Source organism: Capra hircus, chromosome 9, assembly GCF_001704415.2.
Source record: "Capra hircus breed San Clemente chromosome 9, ASM170441v1, whole genome shotgun sequence".
In the NCBI taxonomy this organism is placed as follows: Eukaryota; Metazoa; Chordata; class Mammalia; order Artiodactyla; family Bovidae; genus Capra; species Capra hircus.
The window spans coordinates 78,704,090-78,717,941 of NC_030816.1; the positions used below are offsets into that span (position 1 = coordinate 78,704,090).

Consider the following 13,852-nt stretch of genomic DNA (forward strand, 5'->3'; position numbering starts at 1 on the left):
CGGGCGGGGGTTGGGGTGGGTAGAGCTGAGCCCGGCCTCCCGGCGGCGACGCTCTGGCCCGCCCGCGCGCGCGCACGCTCGATGGTTCCGCGCGACGGCCCGGACCCGCGCGGTCCCGACGCCAGGGGGCGCGCTGGCCGGCGCCGCGGATCCCCGAGCTGCGCGGCCCGACTCGCGTCCGCCATATTGGATGCCGCAGCCGCCGCTGCCAGCGCTTCCTCCTCCGTCTTCGCGGCGCGCCGCTGGTTCCTGCGGGCCCCGAGCGGCGGGGAGGCGAAACAGGAGCCCGCCGGAGGAAAGAGGAAGGAGGGGGTGGAGAGAAGTCGGGGACCGGGGCTGGAGGGTGGAAGCCCGAGACCGAGCGGGGCGGAGAAGAGAAGGCGCCGCGGCCCGGCCCCTCCCCCCCCGCCCGCCGCCGCCGGCCCGCCCCGGCAGCGCCTCTGTTCCCCTGCCCGGCGCTCCGCCCGCCCTAGCGGCCATGCCGGGGCCTCGCCGCCCCTAAGGAAGAGCCCTTCCCCTCCAGTGCCTGCCTCGCCTTTCCCCTCGGCCCGGGGGCTCGCAGCGGCCCGGCCCCCCACCCCCCGTCCCCGCCGCCGTCGGCGCGCCCGCCCCCTCACACCCCCCACCCTCCTCGCGGCGCCGCCGCCCCCGTCTCGCTCTCCCCACCCAGTGCAGTGGCCGCCGCCTCTTCCGCCGCCGGGCTCCGGGCCTCCGCACCGACAACATGGAGGCTGTGAAAACCTTCAATAGCGAGGTTGGTATTGCAGTCTTCGCCTCTCCTCCCCCCGACCCGCTCCTGCCCACGCTCCCCACCCCGACCTCCGACCCCCGACCCGGGACAAGGCCCGCCGCGGGAGGGCTGGGCACGGGCCCGCAGGGCTTTCTCCTGGGTGGGGCGAGCGGCGGCCTGGCCGTGCCCGTGGGGGAGGGGTGTTGCTCCGTCCCGGCGCCCCTCCCCCGATCCCGGGGTGGTGGTGGGGGCGGGGGAGGTTCCGGTGTCTCCAGCACCTACTCCCGAGTGGCTGCGGGGGTGGAGGGGAGGCCACCGGTTGGGCCCTCCCCCGGAGGCTCCCGACAGGTCTCTCTGCGGGTCAGTTCCGCCGAGGCCTGGCCCGCCCACCTCTTTTCCTGGGCCTGCGGGATTTTTAACTTGGAGGCCAGGCATCCCCGCTTCAGGCCTTCCCCCGGTCCTTAATGAGGCAGGCATTGATAGGGGTGGTAGGGTTTGGAAGTGCTGGAAAAGCACCTCCTGGGATGATCATCTGTGGTCACATTGCAAGCAGTGTTTGTTTATAACCGAGATATCGTTGGCTAGGTAACCTGCCAACCGGGGACTTAAGCTTAAGGGGGATGGTTGGTCGGGAAGCGAGGTTATTCTGCAAATTTTTCCTGTCCTTACCTCCCCCCCCCCCCACCCTCCTCACCGCCAACTCTTCTCACCATCACGACATAAAGCAGGAGAGCTGTGTGTGCCGAGAGGAAAGATGCGGGAGAGGCATTTCCCATGGGCTCCTTCACGTGTCATACATAAGGCTAGATTTTAAATAAGCAGCTGTCCGGTGTTCACTATTTGATTGAGTTTACTAGTCTGAAGGGAGACACGTTTCGATAAAAATAGTCATGTCCGACTCTGATCCCATGGGCTGCCAGGCTCCTCTATCCAGTCAAGATTACTGGAATAGATAGTTATTTCCTTTTCCAGGGATCTTCCTCACCCGGGGATCAAACCCGGGTCTCCTGCATTGCAGGCAGCTTCTTTACTGTCTAGCCGCCAGGGAAGCCCTAAAATATTTTAAAACCTTTTAGACACTCTAATGTGAATAGACTTAATTATATTAAACATGTAACAAATAGATGTCTACACAGCTTATCCATACTTGTATGCCTTAGATACAAATATTTTAATAGGATGTTAATTAGATTTGCATCAATTTTAAGAACTTTTCATGTGGAGGCACTAATACTCTGTTCAATATAGTCTAATAGTGATAGCCTAAACAGCTTTTCTTTTCTTCTTCCCTGCTCCCTCCCTCCCTTCTATCCATCCTTCCTTCCTTCTTTGGAGAATTAGCATTTGAGAAACTTAGAAGAGGCTAAAAGTTAGATCTAACAATCATGTGAATTAGACTTTCCGTATTAAAACAGATAGCCGTGACAGTTATTTGAAAGAAAGCCTTTTTTTGGAAAGGATTTTCATTTGAATACAAGGTTTTCTTTACTGCTTTTTGATACAGATTTGAGTGTAAACTTCACAATCTTTTCCATTTTATTTATGAATTTATAGCTGATAATTTGTGTCAGATTATAAAATCTGCTTTCACTCCTTGTCCTTAAAATCTGAAATAGAAAATAAGGATACTATATGTTCCAATTTATTGTTGATAATTTCACAGCTCTGCAGGGGAGGGGGAAAAAGTGTGTAGCTTTTTTGTTTGCTACATGTAGTGTTACAGCGCTAAGTAGTGGTCTTCATTTAAATTATATATAAAAAAGGTTTCTCCTATTTCCTTCCAATTATTTGATTTACCCTAGACCTTTTTGATGGGTGTCTCCTGTTTATTTTAGGGGTTCCTAATATGTACCCTGCATTCCCAGCCCTCCCTGCCATGTGATAGATACGAACAAGTGGTTAGTACACTGGTTGATCACAATGGAGCAAGGAGGAGTAGAAATGTTACAGTTGGTTTTTTAAATTTCACTATTGACATTAAGGATAAGGAGCCTAATATTTACTTGGCTAGCTTGATGTTTCAGCTCTTTTCTCATCTAATCTTCACAAGAACTCTAGGTTTGTAGTGGTATTCCCACTGTAGTTTATGTAACACTGTCTCCTTTCCCTGTATTTTTTTTCCCCTTATATATTTTCAAAGAACTTAAACCATCTTTTACTCCCTTGTTTACTAGTATTATGCTTACACTTCTGGAAATGGGGTTGGTGCACAGGATAGTTATAGAATTGAGGAAGAGAAATACATTTTGAACAAGATTGAGAAGAATGTACTTTTTAAGGGGGTTTAAACTCAAAACATAATTTTTTTTCCTGATTTTTGAAAAAAAGTTTCTGTGAATATCTGTGCTTGCTAGTATAGTAAAAATTTGTTGAAAGTTAAGTATATAGTGGGAAATAGTTCAATAATATTTTTCCATTAAATCATATGAAGTGCAAAAATAAAAAAGGAATCTGAGTTACAGGATTAGGAGTCAAGGATGTTTTAGAATGTTTCCTTAAAATTAATTTGGCTTTTAAAGGCATTTATCCTTGGGCTGAGCCCAACAAAACTTTCTCTGGCAAATTTAAAGTTATCTTTGAAGCACTGAATTGTCAAATGCCGCGTACTTTATAAGGCAACACAATTTAGCTGTAAGCATAATGTTCAAAATATGAAATGCTTAGCTTTTATGACTTGCTTAAAAAACAAGCGAACATTGGCTTAAAAACAGAAATGTGCCAGGGATTTTTAAAGTTAAGAACATAGGTCTTTACTCTGAAAACTGTGGATAAGGTTCGGTCTGAAAATCTGACCTTCTGCATAAGGCTAGGAAGCAGCCACGATTGGCGTGTCCTCCTGCCTGCCAGCCTTCCCTCCCTTTTTGTCAGAGGGGCTTTATGGCCGCCTCACTGCACTTTCACATTCACTGTCGGAGGATCTTTGTGTGTGGTAAATTCCTCTTAGCTATCATCAGGTAAATGAGATTGAGGCTCAGGAATTGATATTTAAGTGCCCTCTGTGCTGGTTTTGTGGGAAAACTTTAATTTCCAGTTAAGCATCATCCTGATGAAAGTTTAATCCCATGACCACTAATGTCAGTTCTGAAATGATGAAAGAATATTGTCCAGATTGATATATAGGATTCCCTAAGGGTCAGTGCTTGACCCGAGCAGTTAATTCCAGAAGAGTTATTACAAGGTATTGTAGTTGCTGCTGCTCAGAGATGGTGGCATTTACTTGTTATGATCATTTAGAGCCCTCACCTCGGTTGGAAGGGTCTCCTGTTCTCTGTTTAAATCTGTATATTCACGTTAGGACCACAATTGATTACCAGAATGCAGCAATTTTACGTGAGTTGCATATCTGTACTCAGCCCTTAAGAATGCTTCTATATGGAGGTCATTATGGTAGGTTTTTTTTTTTTTTTTTTAAGAAGGAAAATACAAATGCAGTTCATAACCCTTTTCTTAGAAAATTATAACTTAATTGGCAAGGGCACTTTAGTAATATAGGAACTCAATATGTGGAAAATATAAGAATTCTTATATTAAGAATGTAAGAATCTGTTACGCTTGTGCCTGTAAAATTATTGCAGATTTATTTTTGGCTTTACCTCGGTTCTTAAATTCTTTACTCAGCTGTAGGATATCTGAATTCTTAGTGTCTTTTGTTCTTAGGATCCTTTAGTTAGTCGGATAGCTCACCCTTTAAATTGTTGCAGAATGTAGACTTCTCCAGAGTCACTTTCACACCCAGTGTATTTTCCTCTTCTCTGCCTTTTTTGCACCAGTAGTGAAATCCCTTCTTTGTTTTATTCCATTTCCAAGTTTGTTATCGAGGGTATTCATTTGCCTTTCTAGAGGACTGATAATCTTTGCACCAATATCTAGTAGTAGGCATGGGATGGTAGAGGACAGTGGGAAAGGTAGTGGGAATAATAAAAGCATGTGAAATTTGATTTTATATTTTCCCCTTGCAGTTCAGGAAGCTATAGAAGAGTGCCTTTTTCTTTGATTTTCGTGTATCAGGGAATGTCTCTGTCTCTTGTGTTTTAACTTTCCAGGGGGAGTTTTGGTTAATTGTAACAATCAGGAGATTTTTTTGGTTTCTACTTTGTGAAAATCTCTTAAAGATGTAGCAGTCCTAGTGTTAGAAAGAAAGGAAGACTTCACTGCCCTCTCCCTGCCCCAGGGTTTAGGTTAGGGATTCTCAGCCTGGGTTTTGTTCATGTTTTCGGCTGGATAATTGTTTGCTGTGAGGAGCTGCCTTGTGCATTGCAGGATGTTTAGCAGCAGCCCTGGTCTCTACCCACTAGATTCCCTTGTTGTGACAACCAGAAATGTCTCCAGATATTACCAGATGTCCCTTGGGGGCCAAAATCGACCATGGTTGAGAATCACTGATTTAGATCCCCTGTTAAACTGTCTTGAAACGTGTTTTTCCTTCTAATGATGACTGCGGTTTTAAGTAATTAGAAGTAATCTTCCCCACCAGATTATAAATTCCATGAGGACAATGACCACATAACTTCATTGCTTCATATCCTTGGTACATAGCATAATGCCTTGGTATTTGCCTAAATAAAGATTTCTCAAATGCATGGATTGATGATATAGTAGGTAGCTGAATGACTTGGACCAAGGCAATTAACATTTTTGAACATTTGGTTTTCTCCGGTGTAAAATAAATGATTTGAGATTTTTAGGTTTCCTATTAGTTGCAAGATTTACTAAATATGAAATTAATACTTTGGAGGACTTAGTAGGTATAAGCATTGTTTTGAGGGTCATTTTATGGAATTGTAGGTTTATAGTATAGATGGAAAATTTTAAATAAAAACTCTGCTTATGATTCTTCTTACTAAGGGGAGAGCAGGGAGGGGACTATTTCATTGTAAGTTCCAGTTAGGCTGAATCAGTCCTGAGTTTTATATTGTAATTATGCCATTTTCAAGCCCTTTATGCTTTGTTTTTTCATTTTAAAACAACATATGTTAAAAGTTTTTTTAATGAATAAAGTTAGAGTACAAGCATAACTGAGGTTGATAATGATTTGGGGGACTGTATGATTTAAGAGTGTTTTAGTCCTTTTCAGGATTAAGTATAAAATTTTTTGGCAACATTGAAATTCATGAGATATATAGTTCAGTCATTTTTATTTTAGGCTAGCATCGAGTTTGTTACAGTAATTTTGATTGGCATTTAGGGGACATTAGTATTCCCCAGTCTTCTAAATAGTCATATTTTATGATCAGTTGCTCCTCTTTTTTTAGAAGTATAGTTGGCATGGAATTAGTGCTGATACTGCTGCTTGTACATGAAATTTTAGATATTTCTTTCTAGGGCCAGTTTTCCTGTTACTGGACAACTGCTAACTCGTAATGGTATGAGAGAATGTAATCAACCTTGACCTTGAACACTGGCTGGGCTCCTGAACTCTTCAGTGAGCTCATGTTATCTGGTTTTGTTTTCTCAACATCTTTCTCTACTCCTTTCTCTCAGGATTGTGCCTCTCTACTCCTGCTTGTACAGACTGCTTTCCAGCAGCATGGACACAAGAAGCATAGTAAGATGATTATAACCCACATAAGGCAGGCCCTTTGGAAAATAATTAGGTTTAAATTGGTAGTGAAATGATGTCTTGATTGTATGGGAAGTGCTTGGGAAGCAGAATGAAGTTGTCACTTAGAATATATTGGTAAGCTTAAAGCAAACATGTAGGGAGTGAGTTGAATTTCTTCACAAAAAATAGGTGAAGTGAAAAAAAAGTTGTACTTGCTAGTGAGCATCAATCATATCTAAACTCTTGTGCATTTACTTGCATTCTGCTCCATGTAATTTTTTGTAAAAGAAATATTACTTATGTGAGATGGGTAAACTGCTAATTTCTGAATTTGATGGTTGGAAATGAAATACATCTTATATTTTGAGGAAGTTCTTCAAACTATAAGATGGTAACAGATCACTGGCAGATACTCTGTAGTATTGCAGACACAAGACTAAGTCAAATTTTGGATTTTCTAATTATAGAGGAGCAGATTTTGTTAGAGATACTATTATAAGACATAAATGCCCGTGAGAAATGTTACTTACCATGGCTTCTGATTCCTTGTCTGAATTAGTTCTCTTAAGGTTGGTGGTAAACACGATGCGTTTGGTCTCTCTGATTTTGATTTTATGCATTTATTTCATCTTTCTATTTCTGCTGTACCAGTTTCTGATTTTAAACTCAAGGAAGAGTATGTAAATATGCTATCTACTGTAGGTCAGGAGATACATTAGGAACTTTGACATTGCTGTATTTAGTCAGAATGGGGAATAGAGATGATTTGTTCTTGTTTTTAAAAAGAGTTTATGGCTTTTAATTCAATGTATGTTAAATTCATTAACATAATTCTGCAGTTTAGTATAATTTGTAGAGGCTGACTTGAAAGACCTAGGATTTGATTCATTTTTTTATTCATTTAACCAGTACTTAATACTTATTGTTTACCAGGCACTTTTCTATCTGCTAGGGTACAGTTGTAAACAAGACAGGCAAAAAGCGCACGTCTTGGACCTTATGCACTTGTAATCCTTTCCCCTTCACTTCATCAGCTTTGAGCGCAGTGCCCTTGCTGCAGAGCTAGTGCGGCTGCGCAGGCGTTACTGACTCCGGGCTTGCTGCTTTGCTAGGGCCTGGGTGGCTGCAGCGCTTCTCTCTAAGCTCAGTTCTGCCTGGTCCACTCTCAACATTCACTTTTACAGAGTCCAGGTTGCTTGTCTACTATTCAAAATAATGATTGAGGGAGTAGACTTCTTAAACATGAATGTGATCTGACCTTTTGCAACAGTGGGGAAGTAAGATAAGCGACAGTGTGACAGTGTTTCATTTTGTACTAATTTGCCTATCCTGTTAGATCTCCACTTGGTATTTTGGAATCATAACTGTTTTTAGAAAATATTGCTTTAGGGATATTTTCTTTTGTCATGATGTATTAATTAGTCTCTGTGCAAATATTAAATTTAAGTGGTGATCAAACCCTTATGAGTTTGGAAGGATTGATTATTTTTATTTCTAAAACAAACTTTTCCTTGATTTAATTAAGTACATGAAAAAAATTTGGTGTCTTTCTCTTTTATGAACACTGTTTTCTGAATTTGATTTGATTCCTTGGGGCTCATTTGAGTAGCTTGTGAGTGCAGGGTGACAGTTTGGATTATGTATTTTATGATTTTGCAAACTTGGGAAATGATACAATGGTCTTTTTATTTTGGGTCACAGTATCTAAAAGATTGACCAGTACCCTTGAAACTAATACAAGTTTTATGTCAACTGTATCTTATTTTTTTTTAAAGGTTGATGCCTTGGTTAATTACTTTCTTTAGTAATGTCTTGATACTGTAAAGTTTTATGGTTTAAAAAAGATAGAGGTATTTGAATTTATTGAAATGGTAAAAAAAAAAAATGTTGGATAAGTTAAAATTTTTCCAAACCGAAACACATAGCAAATGCCTAGTTTCTAAAACAGCTGCTTGCTGTGATGAAAAAAAAATGTCTGGCTTGGGTAATTTTAAAGTACTTTTTATTCACCAAACATTTTTAAAAGTGAACCACTTTATAATATATGGTGTTTTATATGTGCTTGTTTTCCCCAGCCATTATTATGTTTCAGTGGATCTTAGGATAAACTTGTGAGAAAGGTAGGATAGTTGCTGTCCTCATTTCCCAAACAGGGAATCTGAGGCCTGCCAGTGTGACTTTATCAAGGAAGTGCTGCTTGTGTTAGAGCTGAGACTGGAAGGACTGGGTCTCACTCAGCTCCTGGTTGAGATGTAAAGGACAGCCAGCTGTGTACAGGGGAGCCATCACTCAATTTTTCACAATTCTTTTTGCTGGTATGATGTCCAAATATAAATTAACAGTTCTTCCCCGCTTTTTAAACTTTATTTGTACAACTTCAGATTTACAGAAGAGTTGCAAGAATGATAAAGAATTTTTATATACACTTGGTCCTGATTTCACCAGCTAGTACATGTAATCATATTTGCTTTCTTATTCTCTTTGCAGTGCACATAAATGACTTGTAAATCTTGTTTCTGAACGTTTGGAGAGTAAATTGCAATTAATGCCTTTTATTTCTAAATATTAACTGTTTTCTGAAAACAGTCACAGTACAGGTATCAAAATCAGGAAGCTGATGCAGTTGTCTGCAGACCTCCTTCAGATTTCACTAATTGTATTAGTTAAGTCTTGAGTAGAAAGGAAATCTAAATCACATCACAGTTGTCTCTCTGGTGTCCTTTAATCTGGAGCAGTTAGTTATTACTTTGTCTTTTACGACCTTTGATGATTGATGAGAATAGAATAGGCCAGTTATTTTTAGAATTCCCTCAATATGGAATTGTCTTCTGATGCTTCGTGATTAGTTTCAGGTTAGGCATTTTTGGCAGGAGTAATCCAAAAAATACTGTGTCCTCAAGAAGCACACGATGTGTATCCCATTAATAAGGATGTTAACTTTTTTCTGCAAGGTTTTTCTGTTGTGAAATGTCTTTTTTCCTTTTGTAACAAATACTTCTTTAAAAAATGGATTTATTTATTTTTGGCCATGCTGCACAGCTTGCAGGATCTTATTTCCCTGACCAGGGATTGAACCTGTGCTCCCTGCAGTGGAAATGTGGAGTCCTAATCACTGAACTGTTAGAGAATTACCTGCAACAAATATCTTAATGGGAAGTCATTTTTGAAACTATACAAATAGCTTGTTACTCATCAAACTTTCACCCTTTATTTTTTTAAGCATCCAGTTCTTGCGTGAAACGGTACTCAGATGGTCATTTTCTGAGTCTATTAATAGTTTTATTATCGGCCTCCCACGACAGCTTTTCCTTCTCCCCATTTATGTATATATATGCATGTATGTATACATGTATGTATGCATATGCATGTATATATGAATTCAAAGATTATTTTTTATTCATTGGGGCCTTTTGGTGTCAGAGCTCCTTCAGGCTGGCTCCTGCGTCTGCAACATGTGCTCATCAGGTTTTGGGTGTTCACTTCCTTGTGTAATAAAATATTCCCACCCCAACTCTAGAACCAGCCATTTCTCTGAGGAACCTTAGTTTCTTTTGGTGGTTATTGAGCTAGAAATTGTGTATTTATCTGGACATGCTTTTATATATACATTATATCAATATACAAGCAAATTATTTTTGTCCATCTGCCTCTTTAAAGTGCCATGAATTCATCCTGTCTCCAGTAACAGTCCAACACTGTTCACTGGTTCATTCTAGTTTTCCTCCTTTGCAAATTTGTAATTCCTTTCTCTGTAGTGAGAAAACACTAGTTTCCGTTGTCCACAATATATCTATGTATTTGATCAATCCTAAAATACACAGAAAGTAGTTTCAGAGTTGCTAACCCATGCATCTCAAAACAAGCCTATTGAGTAGAATTGAGTATTTGTTTGTTCCTCTTTTTTAGCCCGAGGGTATAGAGTCAAAATGGTGTGTTCAAAGTTGCTTGGTTAGTTTTTTCCCTCCTAATGTAGTCTTGCTATTCCTTTGAAATATAATTTAGCTTCTTTTTTTTCTTTTTCTGTTTGTATTCCATTTTGTTTTTTTTCTCCATCCATTTTTATGTTTTAGTATGTAAAATATTAAATGTAAATCAACTATAATCCTTCTTTACTTACTAGCTTTGGCATTATAACCATTTATGCTCTGGTTAAAAAAAAAACAGCCATTTCCTTGGTATTCTTCAAATCAAATAAGCTAAAATTTAGAGATTTAGACAGTGGAGGTCTTAAGTAAAAGATGTTTCTAGTAACACAGATTTTCAGTTCATAGGTGAAAGTAAGTTAAAGCTTTCATTCTTTCTCTCTCTTTTTTTTTTTTTTTAATTTTTGGCTGTACTGCCGGACATGCAGAATCTTAGCTCCCTAACCAGGGTTTGAACCCTTGCTCCCTGCAGTGGAAGCATAGAATCTTAGTCACTGGACTGTCAGGAAAGTCCCAACTTTGGTTTTCTTTTGAATGAAATCTCAATTCACAGGGTCAGTAGACTTTCTGTAGAGGGTCAGATGGTAAATATTAGGTTTAATGGGCTACTTAAGGTCTCTTTTTCATAATCTTGGTTTTTTCACAATTCTTTTAAAATGTTAACCAGTCTTGGCCTGAGGGCCTACAGAAATGGGCCATGGGCCATACTTTTTATGACCCTGCTTTAATCTGAAACCTGAGAACTTGGTTAATAGTATGCTATTTGCAAATCAGAATTATAATTGAGTTTTATAAGCCTTATTTTAACATCAAAAACAGAAACAAAATACTTTTAAAAGCTGCCTTAGTGAAAATATTTATTCAACATGGTTTATTGAATATCTGCCACCATGTACACATGTGCAGACACTTACTCTAGGCTTTAGAGATGTAAGTGTACAAAACAGACCCAAAAAAAAAAGCCTCCGCCCTCGTGGAATTTGTACTAAGTTTTTATGTGTGGGTGTGTACTGGAAATGCATGTTTCTTATTTTTCTGCACGTAGTGACATTGAGCAACTAAATTTTTTTTCATATTAACTGCAGAGTGAGCGTTCTTTCTTGAAAACGTGACAAAAAAATGCAGCCAGGGGGGCAAACTTTGAAAAGCTTCGTTTGTTTCTTCTGATCTCCCATTTATGCTACTTTCATTTTGTAGCTACACTGACTCATTAAAGGTAGAGAAGAGAAACCTCATTAACTGGGCACAGACCACAGGCCTGATTTAGCGATAAGGACACATGTATTCTCCTTGGCTCAGTGGTAGAGAATCTGTCTGCCAGTGCAGGAGATGCAGGTTCAGTCCCTGGGTCAGGAAGATCCCCTGGAGGAAGAAATGGCAACCCACTCCAGTGTTCTTGCCTGGGAAATGCTATGGACAGAGGAGCCTCGTGGACTACAGTCCTTGGGACTGCAGAGTTGGACGTGACTGAGCATTCATGCAAACATGTGCGATGGACTCTTAAGGAGACACTGTTTAAAAGTATTACCCACAGTTGAGGGACTCTATGAAAGTAGTGGGCTTGTGTAGTTTTCTTGAAATAGGGAGGAAGTTTCCTGATAATGCTAGTGTGCATTTACCTAATAAAAGCTTAAAAACTATATGCAGGTTATTTATCTTGTGCCTGGCTAAATGTCAACCCCTTTGAATAAAAATCACCAAAGTGAGTTTTTCTCCATATTGCATGTTAGTTGCTGAAATGACTTCTTTCTCTGAGTAGTTTTTCTATAAGCATTTAACAAGCCATCAAGTGCCCTCCACTTTTGAAATGCTTTATTGAGGTTTGTGTGTTAGTCACTCAGTCATGTCCAACTCTTTGCAACGACATGCATTGGGGCCCTGCCAGGCTCCTCGGTCTGTGGGATTTTCCAGGCAAGAATACTGGAGTGGGTTGCCATTTCCTTCTCCAGGGGATCTTTCAGACTTCAGGATCTAATCTGGGTCTCCCACACTGCAGGCAGGCTCTTTACTCTCTGAGCCACTAGGGAAGATTATTGAGCTGTGGTAGTGACTGCTTTTGTAAGGATCCTTAGCATATTTGGCCTTTTTTTTTAATATGCCAAGAAAAGTGATTTATATTTATATTTTTATAACAGTTCCTCTTATTGAGCAGGGGTTTCCCAATTCATGTTCTTGTTCTTGTTCTCTCAGAGCACTCAGAACCTCTCATAGAGATCTATCTCTGCTTTGGTAGTTCAGATAGTTCAGTCGCTGAGTCGTGTCCGACTCCTTGTGACCCCATGGACTGCAGCACGCCAGGCCTGTCTGTCTATCACCAACTCCTGGAGTTTACTCATACTCATGCCCATCTCATCCTCTGTCGTCCCCTTCTCTCGCCTTCAGTCTTTCCCAGCATCAGGGTCTTTTCAAGTGAGTCAGCTCTTTGCATCAGGTGGACAAAGTATTGGAACTTCAGCTTCAGTGTCAGTCCTTTCAATGAACAATCAGGACTGATCTCCTTTAGGATGGACTCGTTGGATCTCCTTGCAGTCCAAGGGACTCTCAAGAGTCTTCTCCAACACCACAGTTCAGAAGCATCAATTCTTCGGCACTTAGCTTTCTCTATAGTCCATCTCTCACATCCATACATGACTGCTGGAAAAACCATAGCCTTGGCTAGATGGACCTTTGTTGGTAAAGTAATGTCTCTGCTATTGAATATGCTATCTAGGTTGGTCATAACTTTCCTTCCTAGGAGTAAGCGTCTTTTAATTTCATGGCTGCAGTCACCATCTGCAGTGATTTTGGAGCCCCCCAAAATAGTCTGCCACTGTTTCCACTGTTTCTCCATCTATTTCCCATGAAGTGATGGGAACGGATTCCGTGATCTTTGTTTCAGCCAACTTTTTCACTCTTCTCTTTCACATTCATCAAGAGGCTCTTTAGTTCTTCTTCACTTTCTGCCATAAGGGTGGTGTCATCTGCATATCTGAGGTTATTGTTATTTCTCCTGGCAATCTTGATTCCAGCTTGTGCTTCATCCAGCCCAGCATTTCTTGTGATGTACTCTACATGTAAGTTAAATAAGCATGATGACAATATACAGCCTTGACGTAGTCCTTTTCCCATTTGGAACCAGTCTGTTGTTCCATGTCCAGTTCTAACTGTTGCTTCCTGACCTGCATACAGATTTCTCAAGAGGCAGGTCAGGTGGTCTGGTATTCACATCTCTTTCAGAATTTCCACAGTTTATTGTGATCCACACAGCCAAAGGCTTTGGCATAGTCAATAAAGCAGAAATAGATGTTTTTCTGGAACTCTTGCTTTTTCCATGATCCAGCGGATGTTGGCAATTTCATCTCTGGTTCCTCTGCCTTTTCTAAAATCAGCTTGAACATCAGGGAGTTCATGGTTCACGTATTGCTGAAGCCTGGCTTAGAGAGTTTTGAGCATTACTTTACGAGCATGTGAGATGAGTGCAATTGTACGGTAGTTTGAACATTCTTTGACATTGCCTTTCTTTGGGATTGGAATGAAAACTGCCCTTTTCTAGTCCTGTGGCCACTGATGAGTTTTCGAAATTTGCTGGCATATTGAGTGCAGCACTTTCACAGCATCATCTTTCAGGATTTGAAATAGCTCAGCTGGAATTCCATCACCTCCACTAGTTTTGTTCAT

At 40.9% G+C, this 13,852-nt stretch overlaps 1 protein-coding gene across 5 annotated transcripts in view; it reads left to right on the forward strand.

Annotated features, from left to right (window-relative positions):
• SCAF8 (SR-related CTD associated factor 8) overlaps positions 191 to 13,852 on the forward strand; it is a 218,910-nt gene continuing 205,248 nt past the window's right edge. For 2 of the 5 annotated variants that reach the window (XR_001918557.1, XM_018053394.1), the window contains exon 1: positions 523 to 754. Coding sequence is in view for 4 of the 5 variants with exons in the window: in XM_018053394.1 (XP_017908883.1) it covers positions 725 to 754 (30 nt within the window). In the remaining variant the exon portion in view is untranslated. Of the gene's footprint in view, positions 324 to 522; positions 755 to 6,211; positions 6,276 to 13,852 lie in introns of those variants that run through there. The other 3 variants (XM_018053397.1, XM_018053396.1, XM_018053395.1) reach the window with 3 other exon arrangements.